Source organism: Tupaia chinensis, unplaced genomic scaffold (assembly GCF_000334495.1).
Source record: "Tupaia chinensis unplaced genomic scaffold, TupChi_1.0 Scaffold000360_1, whole genome shotgun sequence".
NCBI lineage: Eukaryota > Metazoa > Chordata > Mammalia > Scandentia > Tupaiidae > Tupaia > Tupaia belangeri.
Genome location: NW_006159856.1, coordinates 1,864,281 through 1,885,685, shown reverse-complemented (window position 1 = coordinate 1,885,685; position 21,405 = coordinate 1,864,281). Strand labels below are relative to the sequence as shown.

Genomic DNA, 21,405 nt, shown 5'->3' with positions numbered 1-21,405 from the left:
TGGGTGCCCTGCCCCTTAAGCAAAAACCCCCCAAAAAAAAAAAAAAAAAGAAAGCTGCTCCTACCACCCCGTCCTTACCCACCTAGTTCCTCACTCTCACTTCCCACAGGGTCTGGAATTCTGAGAAAGAAATTATGCAACCAACTCCCACCCTTGCTGTGAGCCCTGGGAGCCCCTGTCCTCCCGGGGAGGAGATTTGTTCTCCAAGCTCTTCACAGTGGGTGTATGGTTCCAGCACTGGAAAGGCCAGGGCCTGGTAGGGTACCTAGATAGGTAGATCCTAGGGGCCCTTGTAATGGCCCAGACCTGGCCAAAGTGGGTACTCCTAGAGGCTGTGGGCTTCTTTAATTTGTTTGTTTGTTTAATTTGCTAGTGAGTATGTGCACTTGCAAGAGAGAGAGAGACAGAGAGAGAGGGAGAATGAGAAAGCAACCCAATGGGGGATGGTCTTGCTGCAATCCCTTCTCCTCCATTTCTCCTTTTGGGATTTGGGGCACACACAAATGTGCCTGGTGCACTTTTCATGCCGTTAGGTTGGTCCAGTACTCAAATTGTGCTGTTGACCACGTGGGATCCAGCCACCTTAACCAACCATCAGCTGGCTCAGCCATGAACTTCTGAAGGCTATTTCCCAGATCCTGGTCCTCGAGTCTAACATTTGGTATAAGAAAATGTAGAACCAGTTTAGCTTCTCAGATGGAGCCCAGAACCTCTGAGAGCTGGAACGTGTATTTCCACAGAAGGGGTCTGTCAGCCAGGGATGGGGGCTCTGTACAGCTGGGATGGAGGCTACCCTTCCCCCCAGCTCTTGCTTGATGGGCAGTGAAGACTAGGACCCCCTGGGTGGGATGCTCTGCAGAGGTGTCCAAGAAGATAAAAACACATCTCTAGCTAGAGGTCTTGTCCAGTCTACTCCCTGAAAACCAGCGGAGGGTCCTGAGGCTGCCACAGATGCTAACATTGTGGTAGCATGGTAAATAACCATCAGCAATTTCAGTTTATTCTCATATTTTAATAGATGGTGCTACTGGCAAGGGTCTAGCTCATGTGATTTTATGGAGAACTTGCTTATTGCTTTTCTTCAACCAATGAAAAATATTTCTTTTGTTGCTATATCACTACCCATGACACTCCCAGCCCCTTTTCAGAGAGATTTTTGCTATAGGGCATGTGTACTTGTCAGAGAGACAGAGACAGAAAGCAAAAATTCACCCTCCAGGGAGGATGGCCATGCCACAATCCCTTCTCCTCCATTCTCCTCTCAGGATTTCGGGCATGCACACACATGTGCCCAGCATGATTTAAGTCACCTAGTATGGGACTTGAACTGCGGTGGACTACGTGGTAGTCCAGCGACGTAACCATTACACCATCTGCTCATCCTCCCACAGCCCTTTTAAAACCAATATTTTGGGGACCCTTTAGTCTGGTCCTCAAAGCACACCTAAGCCCTGGGCTTTAGGAGCAGGTAGTTTATTTGGGAGGCTGCCCAGGAAGTACAAGGCTGAGCAAGGGAGTAGCAGTGGGCAAGGGTGATAGCTTCTGAGAGTGAGCCAGGTGGGGCTTCTGACCACTGTCGCTACCTCCCCAGTGCGACCGCCAACCCCAGTAGCCTTGCCTTCATCAGTGTCCCACCTCCCCTAGGGCATCTGTGCCCTTCTCACAGAGGCAATCAGGAGCTCCTTCTGGATCTTCCATGGCTTCCCTATAAGGCAGTCTGCTCACCCACTCTCTCTCCAGGGGCCTCTTTCTGCCTTCCTTGCCCCACAGAGGCCTTTTCAGTCCCTCACCTGTGGCCACTGACATCCTCCTCCCTATTTTCTCTCCATTTTTTAGCCTTGCTAAGACTTCAGCCTCAAGGGGGCCGTTGACAAACCCCCTGTAACAGGGGGTCTCCAATCCCTTTCTTCCTGGCCCACCTCCACTTGGGTGCTCCATTTATGCTTCCCTGATCTTCTGGTGCAAAGACAGAGTGCTCCTCTATCCCCAACCCCAACCTCTCAGCATCCCAGCTAGGCTGCTGTTCTCCTGCCTGATAGGGCTGTCCTTGATGAGGCCACCATTCTCACTGAGGTGTAGTGGGGGCACCTACCAGGGAACCTACTGGAATGGGTGTGGGACTCTGGCTGTGTGTGTGAGTATATGTGTGTGTGTCCTTGAAGCCAATAGCACTACCAGCCCCCCTCTGGGTGCTGTCCTAGGACCTCCCCACAAAGTCACAGGTACCATCTCCTGTGGAGGCCACCCAAGAACTAGCCAGACACATTTCTGACCACAGCAGTGATAGTGCTCAAGGTGTGGTCTGTGCAGGCTTTCCTAGAGAGGCCACAGGATGGCCATCCTGCCCGTAGCAGCTTGCTCTCTGACTTCAAGACTAAGCTAGCTCTTCCTAGAGTCCTGAGGTGGGCAGAGGAACCCCAGTGGACAACACCTGGTGGGCCACAGGGCAAGGGGCTGAGGAGGGGAGGCCCTGCATGGATTGCCACTCTACCCTTGCAACTTCTTAGTTCCCTCTGGGATTCATATGGGCTGTTTCCATGAATCTTCTTCCAGAAACATGCCAGGTTGTTAAATGCCTGGGCACCCGCACTGAGGGCACTGTGCAGCCCTGGGCGTAGTGTGTGGGTGGTGCCCCAATCATGGTCCTTGAGCACTGTGTCCTGGGCTGGCACTGTGAGGCTCTGCAGGCCAAGGCTGGCTCAGGCCAGCTCTATCACTGTGGGAGCCAGTGCAGGATGCAACCCGGATCCTTGTTTAACGATTAATAAGAACTTCAAGGAAAAAGAAAAGAAAAAAGAAGAACTTCAAGACAATGACAGTAGAACATACATGAAGCATAGACCCTTATGAGTTCAGGGAAGCTGGCCCTGGGTCAGTCTCAAGCATCTCTCAGAAAAATGCCATCAGGTTTTTTTTTTTTTTTTTTTTTTTTTGTTGTTGTTGTTGTTGTTGTTGTTGTTTTGGCTATAGGCTATGTGACCTTGCCAGAGACAGAGAAAGAGGGCGAGTGAGAAATTGCCCACTGGAGGAATGGCCATTTCAAAATTTCAAGCACACACATGCACTTGGTGTATTTTTCAGGCTGCCTCATCTGGGACTTGAACAACACAGTCTGCCATGTAGGATCAAATGCCTTAACCATCATGCTACCTGCTGGCCTCACCATTGGTTTTCTTTCTTTTTCATAAAAACAGAGCCCCTGTTTAAGATAACTTTAAAAATACTTATCCACTGTGAATAACTTATGCTTATATGTAAATAAGAAAGCAACACTGGGCTAGCTGGTGGTGTGGTTAAGGTGCTTGATCGAGCCCACAAGGCTGGTGTTGTGGTTTGAGTTCCGGACCCAGTGGCTTGAAGAACACGCTAGGTGAGTGTGTATGCATTCCCAAAATCCCAAAAGGAAAACGGAGGAGAAAGGACTGTGGTGTGGCCATTCACCCAGAGGGGAGAATTTTTTACTTTACCTCTCTTTCTGCCTCTTTCTCGAGTGTGTACATTCCCTATGGGAAAAATCTAAAAAAAAAAAAAAAAAAAGGCAAGACCAGCTCCTAGTGGTGTATCATTAGGGCCAGCAAGTGGTGTGGTGGTTGGGGCACTGGACTCCCACATGGCTGACCACAGTTCGAGCCCTGAACCCTGTAGCTTGAAAATCCGCTCCCGATGCATTTATATACACATCCAAAATCCCAATAGGAGCGTGGAGGAGAAAGGACTGCAGTATGACCATCCACCCTGGGGGGTGATTTCACACTTTCCCCCTCTCTCTGTCTCTCTCCGGTGAGAGAGACAAAAATCCCCTATGGCAAAAATCTAAAAAGTAAATAAGTAAAATAGCCTAATGTATCGCAAGCCAGATACCAAATTGTTGATTATGATGCAAACCTAGCAGCTTGAAAAACATACTGGGCACATGCATGTGCACGTGGACTCCAAATCCCAACAGGATGGAGAAACGGATGAAAAACGATTGCAGCATGATCATCCCCGTTTGGGAGGTCTCTCTCTCTCTTTCATGCATTTGTCCTCTGACAATTAAAGAAAAAATTTTAAAATGCAGGCTTGTGTCAGTGCTTTATTTCCTCCCACCCATTAGATGGCCAAGGTGCTATATGAGTCACTGGTCCTGGTTCTCTGGAGTAGCCCCTTCCCCAGGCTAGATACAGCCCCTGTAGAGCTGATTGCTGCCTTCTAGAGAGACTCCTGGGCCTGAAATCTTTCTGTCTGTCTTCTTCAGGGACACACTCTGGTCCAGGACTGCACCCTTCCAAGGAGAGTAAGGAGGAGCAAGCCAGCTGTGAAAAGCCTAGCTTAAGAATCAGCTCCACTATGCACCTTCTGTGTGAGGTTGGCCATGCTACTTACCCTCTCTGAGCCTCTGTTTCCTCAACTGTTGGATAAGTACCACAAAGGAGCACTCTCGCTAGATGTTTGTGAGGATGAAGCAAAAACAAGCATTCCAAGTGCCGAGGAAGCTTGGCCCGCAGCAATCACTCAGCAAGAGCTGGCCAGCGAAGAGCCGTGGGCCTAGGGCACAGACATTACCATCCACTATTCCACGGGCCGGCTCACTCAACTCTCTACAAAAGTCAAGTGGGCAGCCACAGAAGTGCCCAGAAAGGCATGTGGACTTCTGCAGGCCCCCTCAGGGTGCTGATTCTCTGGACACATTCTCTGGCCTGCCCGACACTGCACAGCCCTACTTGGAGAGAGGAGAGACCATCCTGGGTCTGGAGTACAGTCATGAATCAGAAAAGGCCCGAGAAAGTTCCAAAGTCCCAGGTGACAACAGGCATTCATGCCCTGTCCCAAGAGATAAAGCTAACAACCAGTAGTCCTGAGTCAAAAAGAGCATATTCCTCTTGGTGAGAGGGTGCCTGCTTGCTTTGAGGAAAACAAAACAACTGGAGCTTCTTAACCAGAAAGGTGACAGTTCAGGGACCGCTCAGGTTCTCAGCCTAGGAGGAGGTGAGGGAAGGACTCACCTTGTGCATCTTAACTTCAGACTGGGACTTGATGATGTTGCAGAAGCGTTGGAAGCCCAGCTCCTCCAGCTGAAAAGTGGCCAGGTAGCAGATCACTGAGGAAACAGAGACCACGAGGTGTGAGGTGGGCCATTTTCCCCCTCCCCCAGAAGGAATACCTCTGTATTTGATTGTGGAGGAATTCCTCCGGGGACTCAGGGCCCTTACAGGTGCACTAGGTGCTCATGGAAACCAGAACCCAAGGCTCTGCCATTATCAGCTATGTTTGGAGAGGCAAAAACTCCTGTCTGGCACCCACAGGAACATGATAATATAAAAAATACAAATGCCATCATCTTGTAAGTGTGGGGCATTTAGTTTGCCTCCCCACCCCACTCCCCCAATTTTTGCCATAGGTTGTGTGTGCTCACCAAAGAGACAGAGAGAGGGGGAGTGAGAAACCACCCTCTGGGAGAATGGCCACATGGCCACAATCCCTTCTCCATTCTGCTCTTGGGGTTTGGGGCATTCATGTACACATGCCCAGTGTGTTTTTCAAGTCTGGGAATTGAACTGCAGAGTCAGTCATATAGAATCCAGTGCTTTAATCACCACACCACCTGCTGGACCCCTTTATGGTTTTCAAAGCACTTCCACATAGAGTGTCTAATTTGATAAATTCTCAGAAATTTCAAAAGTGTCCTAGGTAAGGGAACAGCAGTTAGCGTAATGGCTGTGTTGCTGGACTCCCATGTAGTCGACCGCGGTTCACGTCCTGGACCCAGTGGCTTGAAACTCACGCCGGGTGCGTGTGCATGCGTGCCCAAGATCCCGAGAGGAGAGTGGAGGAAAAGGGATTGCGGCATGGCCATCCCCCCTGGGGGGTGATTTCTCGCTTTCTGTCTCTTTCTGGCGAGCGCACGCGCCCTATAGCAAAAACCTCTCAAAAAAAAAAAAAAAAAAAGCATCCTGGGTAAAAGAGAAATCACTTTGGATTTTGAGTGTGTTAATTCTGAAAGGTTGAATTACTTCAAGCCCATGGGAACTTGAATGATCCTGGGCAGGTGAGACTTCTCAGAGGCAGCAGGCCTGGTTCTGGACCTGGCATCAGGCTGCCCAGCTCAGCCTCCAAGCACCCTGCAACCCTCACCCCACCCCTTGTCCCCTCTGGATGGGGCAGTAAGGCCAAGCACATGATCCCAGTGCTGGACTCATTTCCCTCTGGTGGCTGCACTACCCACCCTGTCCACAATAAGTGCTCTACACCAGGAAAACAGTCAATATTAACCCCAGAAAGCCCAGGCAGAGACTTCAATCATATTTAATCCCTTCCAGGGCAGTCCAGATTGTAGCCATAGGACCAGCTCTTCTTGAAGGCTTTGAGGTCAGGGGTCAGAAACTCAGTCTATGAAAGGCTTATCATTTCACCAAGATGGGCATTCTGGGCGCATTCTTTCTCAACCAGGTCATTACCTTCCTCAGAGGTCAGAGGCTCTAGACAGGAATATGAGGCTGGGAGCTGTCTGCCTTGAGCCTGGCCTTCAATGAGCCTGAGGCCTCAGTTTCCTATCTGTAAGGAAGGGAAATATTCCACCTGATCTGCCCACTCGGGTAACCTGAGGATTAAGTGAGGTAAGGCTTGCGACTCCAGGAGGCAAAAGCACCTCAAACACAAGGTGAGTGAGTCTGTCTGCTGTCCTAACAGGGCTCTTCTGTTGCGGGTCTGCAGCTGATGGTCTCCGTGGCTTGGCTCCCTTGTGTGGGAGATGACAGGAGGCCTGGCCCTCAGAGATGTGTGGGCTCCACTGGTCAGGACAGGCACCTACCCTGGAAGAGGCTGTAGTCAGCCCATAGGCAGAGCCGACCGTCACGCACGTAGAAGGCATCCACCACAACAGTCAGTAGCTTCCAGTACTCAAGGCACCCAGACAGAACCTCCAAAACGAATGTCTGCTTCTGGAGGCTCAGAGCCTGGAAGAGAAACAGCTGGGGGAGTTTTGATGGTCATCAGAAGGCAGTTGCTTCAGATGCAGATGCTCACGCCTCAGGGAGGGGTGTCCTCACATGGCTGGGAAGAGGCCAGTTAGCATGACCTCCAGAGTAGCTAGCAATCAGAATCACAGGAAACCCCCAAGGGGCTGCCCCTACAGGTCCTCCCAGGCAAGTGACAGCAAGGCGGGTGCAAAGATAGAACTAAACATGGGAAATGAGACAAGAAAATGCACGACACAGGGCCAGCCCTCAGCCTGGATTCCACATGGCTGACACTGTATGGTTCCAGACCCTGACCTGGAGGCTGGAAAAACACTCCCAGCGCATGTGCATGTGTGCCCAAAATCCTGAGTAGAGAATGGAGGAGAACGGAATGTGGTGTGGTATCTTCTCTAGGTGGTGATTTCTTCCCCACCACCTCCCCCACTGTGAAGGGATTGCAACATGGCCATCCCCCCAGGAGGGTGCTTTCTCACTTCTCACTCTGTCTCTCTCCCTCTCTCCAGGGATAGTATGCGCCCTATGGCAATCAAACAAACAAGAACAACACAGAAGGATACATATTATATGACTCAACTTGTGGCAATAGGCAAATTAATGGAGACAGAAAGTATCAATAGAGTAGCTGCTTCTGGGGGCCAGAGAAAGGGAGTGTTAGTTCCTATCTAATGGGGACAGAGTTTCATTTTGGGAAGATTTTTTAAAAGTTCTGGGGGCTTGGGACCAGCAGCTAGCGTAATGGCTTTGTTGCTGAACTCCCATATAGTCTACCGTGGTTCGAGTCCCGGACCCGATGGCTTAAACTCACCCCGGGTGTGTGTATGTGCGTGCCCAAGATCCCAAGAGGAAAATAGAAGGGATTGTGGTGTGTCCATCCATCCTGGGGGGTAATTTCTCACCTTCTGTCTCTCTGTCTCTCTCTGTCTTTCTGGCAAGCGCACATACCCTATAGCAAAAACCTCTCCAAAAATAAAAAAAGTTCTGGGGCCAGCAGGTGTCAGTGGTTAAGACACTGGATTCTCCCATGGCCAACCAGTTTGAGTCCCAGACCTGGTGGTTTGCTTTCTTATTTTCCCTCTGTCTCTCTCTGGTAAGCACATGTACACTATAGCAAATTTAAAAAATAAATAATAATAAATAAAATAAAATAAATAATTATTTTTTTAAAAAGTTCTGGAGGTGGATGGTGGTAATGGTTATACAATTAACATGAATGTACGGAATGCCACTGAACTGTACACTTAAAATGATAAATTTTATATTATCTGCATTTTACCACAATATTTTTAAAAATGAGCTCATGTAAAGATTTTCAAATGAATGAATAAAAAATAACCAAAAAGAACAACACACAAACAAGGAAAATCTCTGCAAGAACTTGTCAAGTGTAGAAAGCAAGATAGGGTGACAGCCTCATGAACTAGTGGTTAAAGGAGCCAGATCCCAAATGACTGGCCACATGGTTTAAATCCCAGGTTCAGTAGCTTAAAAACATGAAGGGGCATGCCCTCCAAATCCCGACAAGATGGGGAAATAGAGAAAAGGTTGTGGTGTGACCATACCCCTTGGGGAGGGGGGGCGCTTTCTCCTGCTCCCTCTCTCTGTCTCTATCTCTGTCTCTGGTGGGCACATATGCCTTCTGGCAAAAAAAAAAAAATAAATAAATAAAAAAAGCAATGAGAATTACCATGTAACAGTGAAAATTACAACATTTCATTTCTGGTAGGGAGCAATGGGTGGGGACTGATTTTTTTTACCATTTACCCTTTGGAACACTTTGGGGTTTGGAACCATGGTATGACATGTTATGTACTTAAAGCAATTATGGGGGCCAGCAGGTGACGTGGTGATTAAAGCACTGGACTCCCACATGGCTGACTGTGGTTTGAGTCCCAGACCCCTGGAGGCTTTCTCCCTGTCTCTCTGTCTCCCTCTGGTGAGCACATTTGCTCTGTAGCAAATAATAATAATTTTTAAAAAGTAATAATAAGACTGGGTCAGCAGGTGGTGTAGTACTTAAGGTACTGGATTTTCATGTGGTTGATTACGGTTTGAGTACTGGACCTGGTGGCTTGAATCTCACACCAGGTGCATGTGCATACGTGCCCAAGATCCCGAGAGGAGAATGGAGGAGAAGGGACTGCAGTGTGGCCATCCCCCTGGGAGGTGATTTTTTACTTCCTATCTCTTTAGTGAGTGCATGTGCTCTATAGCCAAAACCTCTCAAAAATAAATAAATAAATTTTATTTAAACAAATAATAATTAAATAATTTTTTAAAAATAGTACGTCTGTTTCTGAATAGAAGAAAATAAGAATAGCTAATGTTGCCAGCATGGCAATGAGAAAGGCTGGTCGGGACCAATGCTGTTGAGTCTTTCCCGAAAGCAATTTGGAAATATGTTTCAAGAGCTTTGTTTTTCATATCCTTTAATCCAGTAATTACACTTCTGGGAATCTGAGGAAACAATCCAAAGTGCAGAAAATATTGGCGGACAAGCAGTTCAAGGAATGGTATATGGCGTCATGAAAACAGGGATGACCTAAATGTCCAACAACAGGGAGTCGTTTGGTCAGATGTACTCTTCTGCTGTGGACAAGTAGGATGCAGCCATTAAAATAATACCAGGGAGGAACCAGTAGTTGGTATAACAGCTATGTCGCTGGGCTTGCATGTGGTCGACCACGATTCGAGTCCCGGTCCTGGTGACTTAAACTCACACTGGATGCGTGTGCGTGCGTGCCCAAGATTCCAAGAGGAGAATAGAGGAGAAGGGATAGTGGTGTGGCCATCCCCTCAGGGGGTGATTTCTCGCTTTCTGTCTGTCTTCCTGGTGAGCACACGGGCCCTATAGCAAAACAAAAACCAGACCACGGGACCCATGAGAAAAAAAAAACCCCTCAAAAAAAAAAAAAAAAAAAATGAAACAGGGGCCAGCTGGTTGCATGGTGGTTAAGATAGCTGGATCCCACATGACCAACTGCGTTGTTCAAGTCTCAAACCAGGCACACTCTGGGCATGTGTGCATGTGTGTCCAAGTCAAAGAGGAGCATGAATTGCAGTGGGGCCATCCTCCTGGGAGGCAGGGATGCTTTTTCATCTTTCAATTTCCCTCTCTGTCTCTCTGTCAAGGATACCTACCTCATAGCAAAAAGAAAGAAAAAAGTTCCTAGAAAACTTACAATGAGGGGCCAGCAGGTGGCATACTGATTAAGGTACTAGACTCCAACATGGCCGACTGTGGTTCAAGCCCCAAATCTGGTGGTTTGAAAATTGCCAGGTGTGTGTGCGCATACGTGCGTGCGTGTGCATGGCTAAAATCCCAGGAGGAGAAGGGACTGCAGCGGGGTGTTGTTAGGGGGTGATTTCTCACTTTCTCTCAGCGTGTCTCTCTTGTGAGTTCATGTGCACTATGGCAAAAACCTAAAAAAAAAAAAAAAAAAAAAGAAAACTTACATTGAGGTGACAAAACAACAAATACCACATAAAGCGAGAATGTGGACTGTGGTCCCAGTGAATGTCAAACTCATTTAGAGAGGGAAATGTGGACAGTGTTAACAGCGTGGGACACCAGGTGACTTTGTCTCTCTGTTATGCTTGTTTTGCTACTCGCAGATGTTCCTGAAATTATCATGTGATACCTCAACAATACACAAATTATCAACAGGTTTTCCCTTTAGCTAATCACCCCCCTTTTTTTTTTTTTTGAGAGATTTTCACTGTAGGGCGCGTGCGCTCGCCAGACAGACAGAGAGAGACATAGAGACAGAAAGCAAGAAATCACCCCCCAGGGGGGATGGTCACGCCGCAATCCCTTCTCCTCCATTCTCCTCTCGGGATCTTGGGCACACACGCACACACGCCCGGCGTGAGTTTTTAAGCCACCGGGTCCAGGACACGAACCGCGGTTGACTACGTGGGAGTCCAGCAACATAGCCATTACGCTAACTGCTGGTTCCCTAGCTAATCACCCCCTTTTAAAAGATTGTGCTTGGGTGGGGCCAGCTGTTGGCACAGCGGTAGCACAACTGGACTCACATGGGAAAGGTGCTGGTTTTGCAACCCAGGATCCTTCAGAGTGCAAAGGGTACATGTGTATTCCTATAAACAGGCTGGCTGCAAAGGGGGGATTGCAATGCGAAGACCCCACTAGGAGTGTCCCTCTCTTATGGAAGAAAGAAATAAACTGACAAATAGAAAAGATTCTGGGCCAGCTGGTGTGTGGTGGTTGAGGCAGCTGGATCTCACATGGCTGACTACTCGGTTCAAGTCTCAGATCCAGTGACTTGAAAAACACGTGGGGGTGCGCGTGTCTGTGAGCCTAAAATCTCAAAAGGAGACCGGTGGAGAAGGAACTGTGGTGTGACCATCCCCCATGGGAGACGCTTTGTCATTTTTCTCTCTCTGTCTTGCCCTCTAGCAAAAAATTAAAAACAAAAAAAACCCCCAAGTTCCTGGATGTATCAAAGGCTGTATCAAGATAAGTTCAGAGCAGCCAGCACCTGTCATTAAAATAAATAAATAAACATTTTTTTTCTTTTGCACATCTAATGAAAAACATTGGTGTCTTGTTTCATTTTTAAATTTTTATCAGCAGGGACATTTTCATATGCTTACCGAGCACTTAAATGCTTCCATGAGCTATTAATTCATAATTTATATTCTTTGGTAACTCTTTTTACTGGGAATAACATTTTTTTTTCTTTTAGGCTTTTGCCATAGGGCATGTGCACGAGACAGAGATAGAGACAGAGAGAGATGGAAAGTGAGAAATCACCTCCCAGAGGAATGGCCACAATCTCTTTTCCATTCTCCTCTCTGGATTCTGGGCATGCATGCACGCGTCCCTGGTATCTTTTTCAAGTTACTGGGTCCGGGATCTGAACTGTGACGGCCACGTAGAAGCCCAGTGCTTTAGCCACCATACCACCTGCTGGCCCTGTATAACATGTTTCTTAATTATTTTATGAGCTCTTTCTATATTAAGGCAATTAATATGATCATTAGTGTGATAGTTAATTGTTGTGAGTTATTTATTTATTTATTGCTAGAGAGCACATACACTTGTCAGAGAGAAAGGGAGAGGAGAAAGCACACCCTCCCCCCGCCATGGGGAATGGTCATTCCACAATCCTTCTCAAACATCTCTCTCCTTTCAGGACTTTGGGCATGCACACGCATATGCCTGGTGTGTTTCTGAAGCTGCTAGGTCCAGGAATTGAACTGCTGATAGGCCATGTGAGATCCAGCTGCTTTAACCACTAGGCCACAGAGCCAGCCCCATAATTTGAATTTGCCTTTTAATTTTTTTGAGAGTTTTTTCTATAGGGTGTGTGTACTCGCCAGACAGACAGAGACAGAGAGACAGAAAGTGAGAAATCACCCCCCAGGGGGGATGGCCACGCTGCAATCCCTTCTCCTCCATTCTCTTCTTGGAATCTTGGGCACGCAGGCACATGTATCCAGCGTGAGTTTAAGCCACTGGGTCCAGGACTCGAACCGTGGTCGAGTACATGGGAGTCCAGTAACATAGCCATTACGCTAACTGCTGGCCCCACCTTTTAAATTTTATATAAAATATATTTGGGCATATAGGGCATGTAGAAATTTTAATTGAAAAAAATGGTGAGGAGACTAGCAGTTGGCATAATGGCTATGTTGCTGGACTCCCATATAGTCGACCACGGTTCGAGTCCTGGATCCGGTGGCTTAAACTCACACCCGGAGAGTGTGCATGCCCAAGATCCCAAGAGAAGAATGGAGGAGAAGGGGATTGCGGTGTGGTAATCCCCCCTGGGCTTAATTTCATGCTTTCTGTCTCTCCGTCTCTTTCTTTCTGGCGAGCGCATGCGCCATATAGCAAAAACCTCTCAAAAAAAGGGGAGGGGGAGGGCGCAGCAGGTGGTGTGTGATTAAGGCACTGAATTCTCACATGGCTGACCACAGTTTAAATACTGGACCTGGCAGTCTGAAAATCATGTCAGACACATGTACATTCATGCCCAAAATCCCTGGAGGAAAAGGGACTGTGGTGTGGCCATCTCTCGTAGGGGGTGATTTCTCACTTTCCCTCTCTCTGCCTCTCTCTCTGGCGAGTGTACATGGCAAAAAACAAAACCAAACCAACCAATCTCTTTTTGAGGTCAAATCTATCTTTTGGTTTGTGGTTTCTTCAGTTGTTTTTATGCTAAGTAACAGTAGGGTAAAGAGATATAACCTGGGAACCAGCAGTTAGCGTAATGGCTATGTCGCTGGACTCCCACGTAGTCGACCGCGGTTCGTGTCCCGGACCCGGTGGCTTAAAAAACTCACGCCAGGCACGTGTGCGTGGGTGCCCAAGATCCCGAGAGGAGAATGGAGGAGAAGGGATTGCGGCGTGACCATCCCCCCCTGGGGGGTGATTTCTCGCTTTCTGTCTCTATGTCTCTCTCTGTCTGTCTGGCGAGCGCACGCACCCTACAGTGAAAATCTCTCCAAAAAAAAAAAAAAAGAGATAACCTGAAGGAGTCTGAACAAGCCACGTGGAGCCTCGGTGTCTCCCTGCACGCAGGCTCAGTGCCTCAGAACTACATTCTTCCGTTGGCTCTACCGCTGGGTCTCTGGATGCAGCCTTGGTTCTATTAATGGGAGAAATGGGAGGTGAAGGAAGAGGGGCACCCCGTTCCTCACCTCACTGGATGTGCTAGATGCGGGGCTTCTAGCGGAGCCCTGCTTGTTCCCTGCCTCTCCCACCTGAGGGCAGCAGGCCGCTGTGGCATGGCAGTGGCTTCCGGCAGTGTGCTGAATCACTGGAAAGCCAGGCTGTCCCGACAGGAGTTCCTCCAGGCCTTCCAATGGCATTAAGCACAAGATTTGCTGCTTTGAGTCCCATTCTCCCAGAAGTTCCTGGTCTAGGCTAGCCAGCGGCATGGCGGTTAAGGCAGCTAGGTCCCACATGGCTGACTGCGCATTTCAAGTCCCGGACCTGTGACTCGAAAAACACACAAGGTGCGAGTGTGTATGTGCCCAAAATTCTGAGAGGAGAATGGAGAAGAAGGAACTGTGGCGTGGCCATCCCCCTTGGGGAGTGATTTCTCATTTTTTCTCTCTCTCTCTGTCTTTCCCTGATGAGCACGCTCACCCCACAGCAAATTTTAAAAAATAATAATAATAAAGTTCCTGTTTGGCTCCTAGAGTACCAGACTGGTGATAGTATTCTCCTACTGACAACCTTTGGTTCTCAGGCTCTGCTGTGGGCTCCTCTTTGTCTTCTGAACCTCTGCAAGTTGGAAAGTGTTAGGATTCAGCCCCTACCTCATTTCTTCATTATCCACACTTACTCCCTGAGGGGTCTTACCCAGCTTCCAGGCTGAAAATAAGCTGACTCTCAAGTGAATGCCCCGGCTGGCATTTTTCCCTGGACGACAGAAACCTCTGTCCTGCTGCCCGCCTGACCTTGCTCTCCACTTAGGTGTGTGGCGGGCACATCACACTAATGCATCTGAAACTGACCTCCTGGGCTTGGCCCAACCCTGCTCCTCCCCAGCCCTCCCAGCTCGGTAAACATGACTCCTTGCTCTGAGATGCTCAGATCAAACCCCCTCTACCTCTCAGCCCACGTCCTGTCTGCTAGGGAACCCCAGCTGTTCTCCAGGCTTCTTCTCACCCCTCTTCAGTCTATTTTCAATTCAGCAGCCAGAGTAATTCAAGATGGAAGTCAGAACAAATCTGCCTTCCCTCAAACCTTCCAGCCGATGAGTTTTACAATGGCCAGTGAGGCCAGGGGTGGGCTGGTCCAGCTCCAGCGCTTTCTGTCTCTTCTTCATGCAGGAGGTTCTCTTGGGGCCTTCATGTTGGCTCTTCCTCCTGTCTGTGACACTTTTCCTGTCCCATGTGCTCCACTCCCTTACCGCCATCTGGAGATGTCCCTGAGCTCGCCTCTTGTTTCAACACAACAGTGGTTCCTTATTGTCTCTTACCTTTATAGAAGGTTATTTTTATTTATTTATTTATTTATTTTACAGGTTTTTGCCATAGAGTATGTGTACCTGCCAGAGAGATACAGAGATAGTGAGAGGGACAAGGGGATGGCCATGTCGCAATCCCTTTTCCACCATTAACCTCCTGGGATCTTGGACACACACACACACACCCACTGATTTTCAAGTCACCAGGCCCAGGACTCAAATCACAGTCGGCCATGTGGGAGTTCAACAAAGTAGCCACTTTCTTATTTGCTGGCCCTGATAGAAAGGTTATTTGCTCATCAGTGAGTAAAAGGAATAGTCTGCCCTGTAGGAGGCTGTGGGGACCCAATGACATTCTGTGGGTGCAGGTTGGGCACAGAGAGGGAGTTTCTGCTCAGGGAACTCTTATCACAACAACCAGGCTCCTTTCCCCCAGCTTTCCTTCTCAGGGTTGTTCTGCTGCCACGCTGCACCCACACCAAGGGCACTAAACCCCGCTGGGCACCAGCACAGACAGGTCAGAGGGTGTTGAGTCAGCAGAGGCTGGACTGAGCTGAGGGCTAGATGACTTTGCAGGACACTGCTGACAGCCTCCTCTGGCTGCTGCTTGGACAGCAGTGAATCCATTTCTTATTAATTGTGTTCGCATTTGGGAAGGGTGAGCATGTATTTTTAATAAGGTCAGAGCCCTGAGCCTGTGGCTGGAGGCCTTGATACCATTAGGCCCCAGGCAGGGCAAGTTAGACGGGGCCGCCTTGGGCTGCGGGATCCTGGAAGACACAGGGAAGCGGGAAGTAACGGGTGCCAGTAAATGACACCCTGGTCCATGTGTCTGCCTGGGCCCTTAGCCAGGTCCTCACTCCTGGAGGACAGCCTGTTAATGCTGGGTTGGCCACTACCACGTGGTATCCAGCCTTTCATATAAAGGAGACTGAGACCCAGGGCATGGGTTGGGTGGTGTGACCCATAGTAGAGGCACTGAATACTGGTCCTAGACCAGGTCCTCACCAGTCCAGTACAGGGTTGTGTGTCTGAGCTGGGTGAGTTTTCTGCCTTCCAGAGGAGACGAGGCAAGGCCCATGTTGCACTGCGAGAGCCTCCACATGGAAACAAGCCCCTAATTTGGAGCCAGGGTTATCACTTAGACCAGAGGCTATAGCTGCCCAAGGGTGCCTGAGTCTGGGGCTTGGTCAAGTTCAGGGCTCCTGAGTACCTGCTGGAGGACCCTGACCAGCCCCTGGGCAGAGCAGCAAGCACTCTGATAGCGGCCGCATGGGCAGGGGAACCAGAGTCCAACTTTCAGTCTCCTACAGGAGTCAGTCAGCATTCCCAGAACTGAACTTGCCTGCTGGAACCACAGGATTAGGGCGGAGCTAGGTCAGGGTCAAAGGCAGGGAGGGGCCTCAGATGCTGATTTACCACAAGGCAAGATGTGAAATTCATGTCACCAATACCTGCTAATCAGTGATGCAAAGACTGAGGTCAGAAAGTAGGAAAAGAAATTGAAGCTATTGGATGCTCACACACAGCCTTCCTCCCCTTCTTCCTACCTAACGGAAAGAATGCTATCGTGCTAGGGATGGTAATGTGTCTAGCTAAAACCACATTTTCCAATTCTTCTTGCTGGTAAAGCCATTGACAATTTCAGTCAAGGAAATATAATGGTAAATTGCTAGGTATGGCCTCCAAAAAGTTCCTTGAAAGGAAGAAATACTCTGCTAACCCTTGTGCCGCTTGCCTTTTTCCTCTTCTTTTTTTTTTGGGGGGGAGAGATTTTTGCTATAGGGCGCGTGCGCTTGCCAGACAGACAGAGACATAGAGACAAAAAGCGAGAAATCACCCCCCAGGAGGGATGGTCACGCCGCAATCCCTTCTCCTCCATTCTCCTCTCGGGATCTTAGGCACGCACGTACAAGCGCCCGGCGTGAGTTTTAAGCCACCGGGTCCAGGACGGGAACCGCAGTCGACTACGTGGGAGTCCAGGGACATAGCCATTACGCTAACTGCTGGTTCCTGCCTTTTTCCTCTTCTCACCTGGGATATGGATGCAATGCTGAAGGTAGGGTAGCCATCTTGTGGTATGAGACAAATGTACATACTAAGGATAGCTGAGAGGAGAGGAAGGGGAATGAGTTTCTCATGGTATTTCAGAGCTGCTGAACTCACCCTGGACTACCTGACTGCAATCTGCTTCTTATATGAACAGTAATATCTTTAATTTCTTTAAGCCACTGCTTTTCTGGGTTTTGTTGTAGCCAGACAGTTTCCTAACAGATACAGGTCCAAGCAGATGATTCAAAGAAATATACATTGCTTCAAACTTCATGAAACCATAGCAAGAGAAACACGAATTATAACTTCACCAAGCAGTTTGTTTTGGTCATCAGGCAACAAAATTGTCTGTGATGGCCACCGGTCAGGCCAGCAGTGAAGCGGCAGACTAGGAGTTTGGGGACGGGGTGAAAGGGTTTCTCTCATAGGATTCAGAAATAAGAAGGTGAAACAGAGGACGTGGAAGCCTAACAGTCTGAAAGCCTGCATTGGGAGCATTCGCAAGGGACAAGGCTTTGCATTTCCAAGAAAACTTAAGATTCAGTAAAATTACAGGGAATTATTATGAAAGGAAAAGAAGGCTCAAATATCACAGAACTCCCAATTCACAGATCAATACCCAGACAATCTGAAACATCGTTATTTAGCCGAAGACTCAAGGAGCAACTTAGAAAAGTTGACAAACCTGTCAGAAGAAGTTGATCAGCTTTTGCCTGAAGAACATTGTAGCACTGACCAGGCTTGGTCTAAAGATCAGTGTGGTACTCACCAGACTCAGCTAGAAGAACAGTGTAGCCAACCAGTAAATGCCATTACGATTCCAAAGAAAAATAAAAAGAAAACGTCACATCAGAAAGCACAAGAAGAATATGAACAGGTACAAGCTAAGCGTGCTGCTAAGAAACAAGAATTTGAGAGAAGAAAACAAGAGAGAGAAGCTCAAAGGCACTACAAAAAAAAAAAAAAAAAGGAAATGTTTAAAATGTTGAGCAAAAAGACTAAAAAGGACCAACCAAACTTGAATTTACAAATGGAGTATCTTCTTCAAAAAATAGAAGAAAAAATTAATCAGACATTTTGTCTTTCAGGGGTAAAATATCTGCTGAATGTCCTTCACGTTCTTTTGTATATGTAGTGGATGACGTATGTCAGCATTAACTAGACTGCTAAATCATACTATATATAAAATACTCAAATATTTTGTTTTTATAAAATAAAATTTTCTATGTATGCTCTACCAAAAAAATAAATAAATAACTACACCAAGCCCCTTTTTCCATTTACTCGATTGGCAAAGATAAAAATGTTTGCACAGGGACCAGCAGGTGGCATGGTGGTTAAGGTGCTGGACACTCCCACATGGTCAACAACAGTTCGAAACCTGGGCCTGATGGCTTGCTATCTCACTTTCTCTTTGTCTCTCTCTCTGTCTTTCTTTAGTAGAATTGAAATAAATGAATGGATAAATAAAATTAAATAAATACATTTTTTTGAGAGGTTTTTGCTATAGGGCGTGTGCACTCATCAGAAAGCAGAGAGTCAGAGAGACAGAAAGCGAGAAATCACCCCCCAGGGATGGTCACGCTGCAATCCCTTCTCCTCCATTCTCCTCTCAGGATCTTGGGCACGCACACACACGTGCCTGGCGTGAGTTTAGGCCGCCAGGTACAGGACTTGGACTGCAGTCGACTACGTGGGAGTCCAGCGACATAGCCATTACGCTAACTGCTGGTCCCAATAAATACATTTTTTAAATTTAAATTTATTTATTTACATTCATTCACTGTACATCATTACAACATACAAAATGAGATTTTCCATCCAGAGTACACTGTATATTGTCTCAATCAAGCACATCAACATACATGTTATTGTCAACAAATAATTTTCCATTTCTTGTTTCCTATATGTTTTGCTTTTTTTTTCCCATCCCCATCCTTGATTCCCTATCTCTTACCCTCTGCCATCTCCCACTCTCCTCCCACACTGTCTCTGGTATCTATGTTTGCTTTCTATACTGTTTTCCCCCCACATTTTATTGAATTACTAAAGATCTTAATTAATCTAAATATTTTCATAGCAAACACAGCTGATATATACATTTCCATGAACACAAGTCTAACTTTAGGCATCCTATAAAGTAGCACCTAGCTGGGGCTACATAGCTTACTGCAGTCATTGAATAGATATTTTTTTTTCTGAAACTTTTTTTTGTAACCTAATTTACATTCTTTTCCTAAGCATCATCACAGCATACAAAATGTGATTTCCCATCCAGAATATACTTATTGATCACACAATTTCTTCTTTCAATAGTAAGTTCACTTGGTACTATTAAGAAAACCAGTTTTAACTTAAATCAAAGAAATGCTAAGGAAATTTGCTTAAAGCCAGGAAACAGGCTTTAAGCCTGTTAGGATTCTGTTCAAATGGTAGGTGCATGAACCTACCAGTCTCATGTACTTTATTTTCTGTTGTGGTTCAATTTTCCCGATTAAATTCTGGGATATAATATTCAACTCCAGACTTGTCCCTGTGATTAAGTTGGCCAATTTCTTAGTTTTTGAACTCTTATTTCTGTGTGTCTGTATTTAATTTTCCTGATATAGCACACCCTTGAGAACTTCTTGGAGATCTGGTCTGGTGCTGGTAACTTCTTTCAGGTTTTGTTTATCTAAGAATGTTCTTGTCTTTTCTTCCCACATGAAAGATAATCTTGCTGGGTACCGTATTCTTGGCTGAAATTGCTTTTCTCTTAACACTTTGAATATATTTTTCCATTCTTACCTCACTCGCATTGTTTCCAATGAGAGATCTGCAGTTAGCCTGATGGGATGTCCTTTGTAGGTAACTTGATGTTTTTCTCTTGCCAATCACAGTATCTTTTCTTTGTGGTTTTGGTCAACCTGGCTATAATGTGAATAATTATTATTTTAAAAAAAATGTTTGCAGACACATTAAGCTAGTAAGAGTGAAGAGGAACGAGCACTCCCTACCTTTTGAGGGAAACAGCAATACACAGATCTCTGTGGAGAACCAACTGGCACTACCTAGTGAAATAACTGGAATAACAGCTAGAATATGTGTTTCCTGCACTTGACTCTGGATACATCTGCCAGTCCCACAGCTGTTTGTAACAGTAACAAAAAGGCTAGAAACAACCTATCAGTCCATTATTGGGGTAGGTCTGTTAGTTACCATGCATCTGGGCACCATGATGCTCTATGGTCCTAAAACAAAAATACGGAACATCTCCAATAATTACATGAATGAACTGACATGGAATAATTCTGATGATACCTTGTTAAGTGAAAAAATCAAAATGCAGGATCGTGGTACAATACTACTATCTTCTAAAAGTTGTTTATGTATATATATATATATATTTTATATGTTTACATATTTAATTTTTAAAGAATTATTTTATTAGACTTTATTTGGAGGCTTGTTTTTTTTTTTTGCTATAGGGTGCGTGCTTTTTTTTTTTTTTGCTATAGGGTGCGTGCACTTACCAGAAAGACAAAGAGAAACAGAGAGACAGCGAGAAATCACCTCCCGGGGGGATGGCCACGCTGCAATCCCTTCTCCTCCATTCTCCTCTTGGGATCTTGGGCACGCACGCATGTGTGTCTGGTGTGAGTTTAAGCCACCGGGTCCAGGACTTGAACTGCAGTCGACTACATGGGAGCCCAGTGACATTTTACTTATTTTAATTTGACCATAGAGAAACAGAGCGAGAGAGAGAGAGGGAAAGTGAGAAAGCAAGCTGCCTGGTCTGGGACTTGAACTGCAGTTGGCCATGTGGGAGTCCAGAGCCCTTAACCATCATGCCACCTGCTGGCCCTACATATATCATTTTGAGCTTACTTTCATATATGAAATTTATCTATCTATCTATTTATTTATTTATTTATTTATTTATTTTTAAGCTTATTTATTTGTTCCATGAAGGGGAGAAGGAAAGAGAGAGAGAGAAAGGGAGGAAGGAGTGAGGATCCTCATGAAATCCATTTGCACCTCAGCCAGCCATAGTCATGAGTGAGCCTGTGATATCATTTTGAGCTTACTTTCATATATGAAATTTATCTATCTATCTATTTATTTATTTATTTATTTATTTATTTTTAAGCTTATTTATTTGTTCCATGAAGGGGAGAAGGAAAGAGAGAGAGAGAAAGGGAGGAAGGAGTGAGGATCCTCATGAAATCCATTTGCACCTCAGCCAGCCATAGTCATGAGTGAGCCTGTGTGCCTGGTATACACAGGGAGACCCCAGGACATGAACCCAGGACCTTCCCACATGACTTCAGAATCACAAAGCATTGCGTTACTACATTACCACAACTAGCCTCAAATTGAATATTATTTTGCAATGTTACTTGCCCAGGAATTGCAGGGTTTGCTTTTTGTTGAACTATGGCGGGTCTCCCAAACACGCCTTTTCCCTTCTT

General features: G+C 46.7%; 1 protein-coding gene and 1 pseudogene across 2 annotated transcripts in view; one reads left to right on the top strand and one right to left on the bottom strand.

Moving 5' to 3' along the window:
- CFAP99 (cilia and flagella associated protein 99) overlaps positions 1-21,405 on the bottom strand; it is a 71,431-nt gene that overhangs the window by 20,229 nt on the left and 29,797 nt on the right. The window contains exons 3-4 of one of the 2 annotated variants that reach the window (XM_006152957.2): positions 6,791-6,935; positions 4,986-5,080 (exon numbers count right to left, since the gene is read on the bottom strand). In XM_006152957.2, coding sequence (XP_006153019.1) covers positions 4,986-5,080; positions 6,791-6,935 — 240 coding nt within the window. The remainder of the gene's footprint in view (positions 1-4,985; positions 5,081-6,790; positions 6,936-21,405) is intronic. The other variant, XM_014589524.1, reaches the window with a different exon arrangement.
- On the top strand, positions 17,321-18,089 carry LOC102489102 (thyroid transcription factor 1-associated protein 26 pseudogene; annotated as a pseudogene).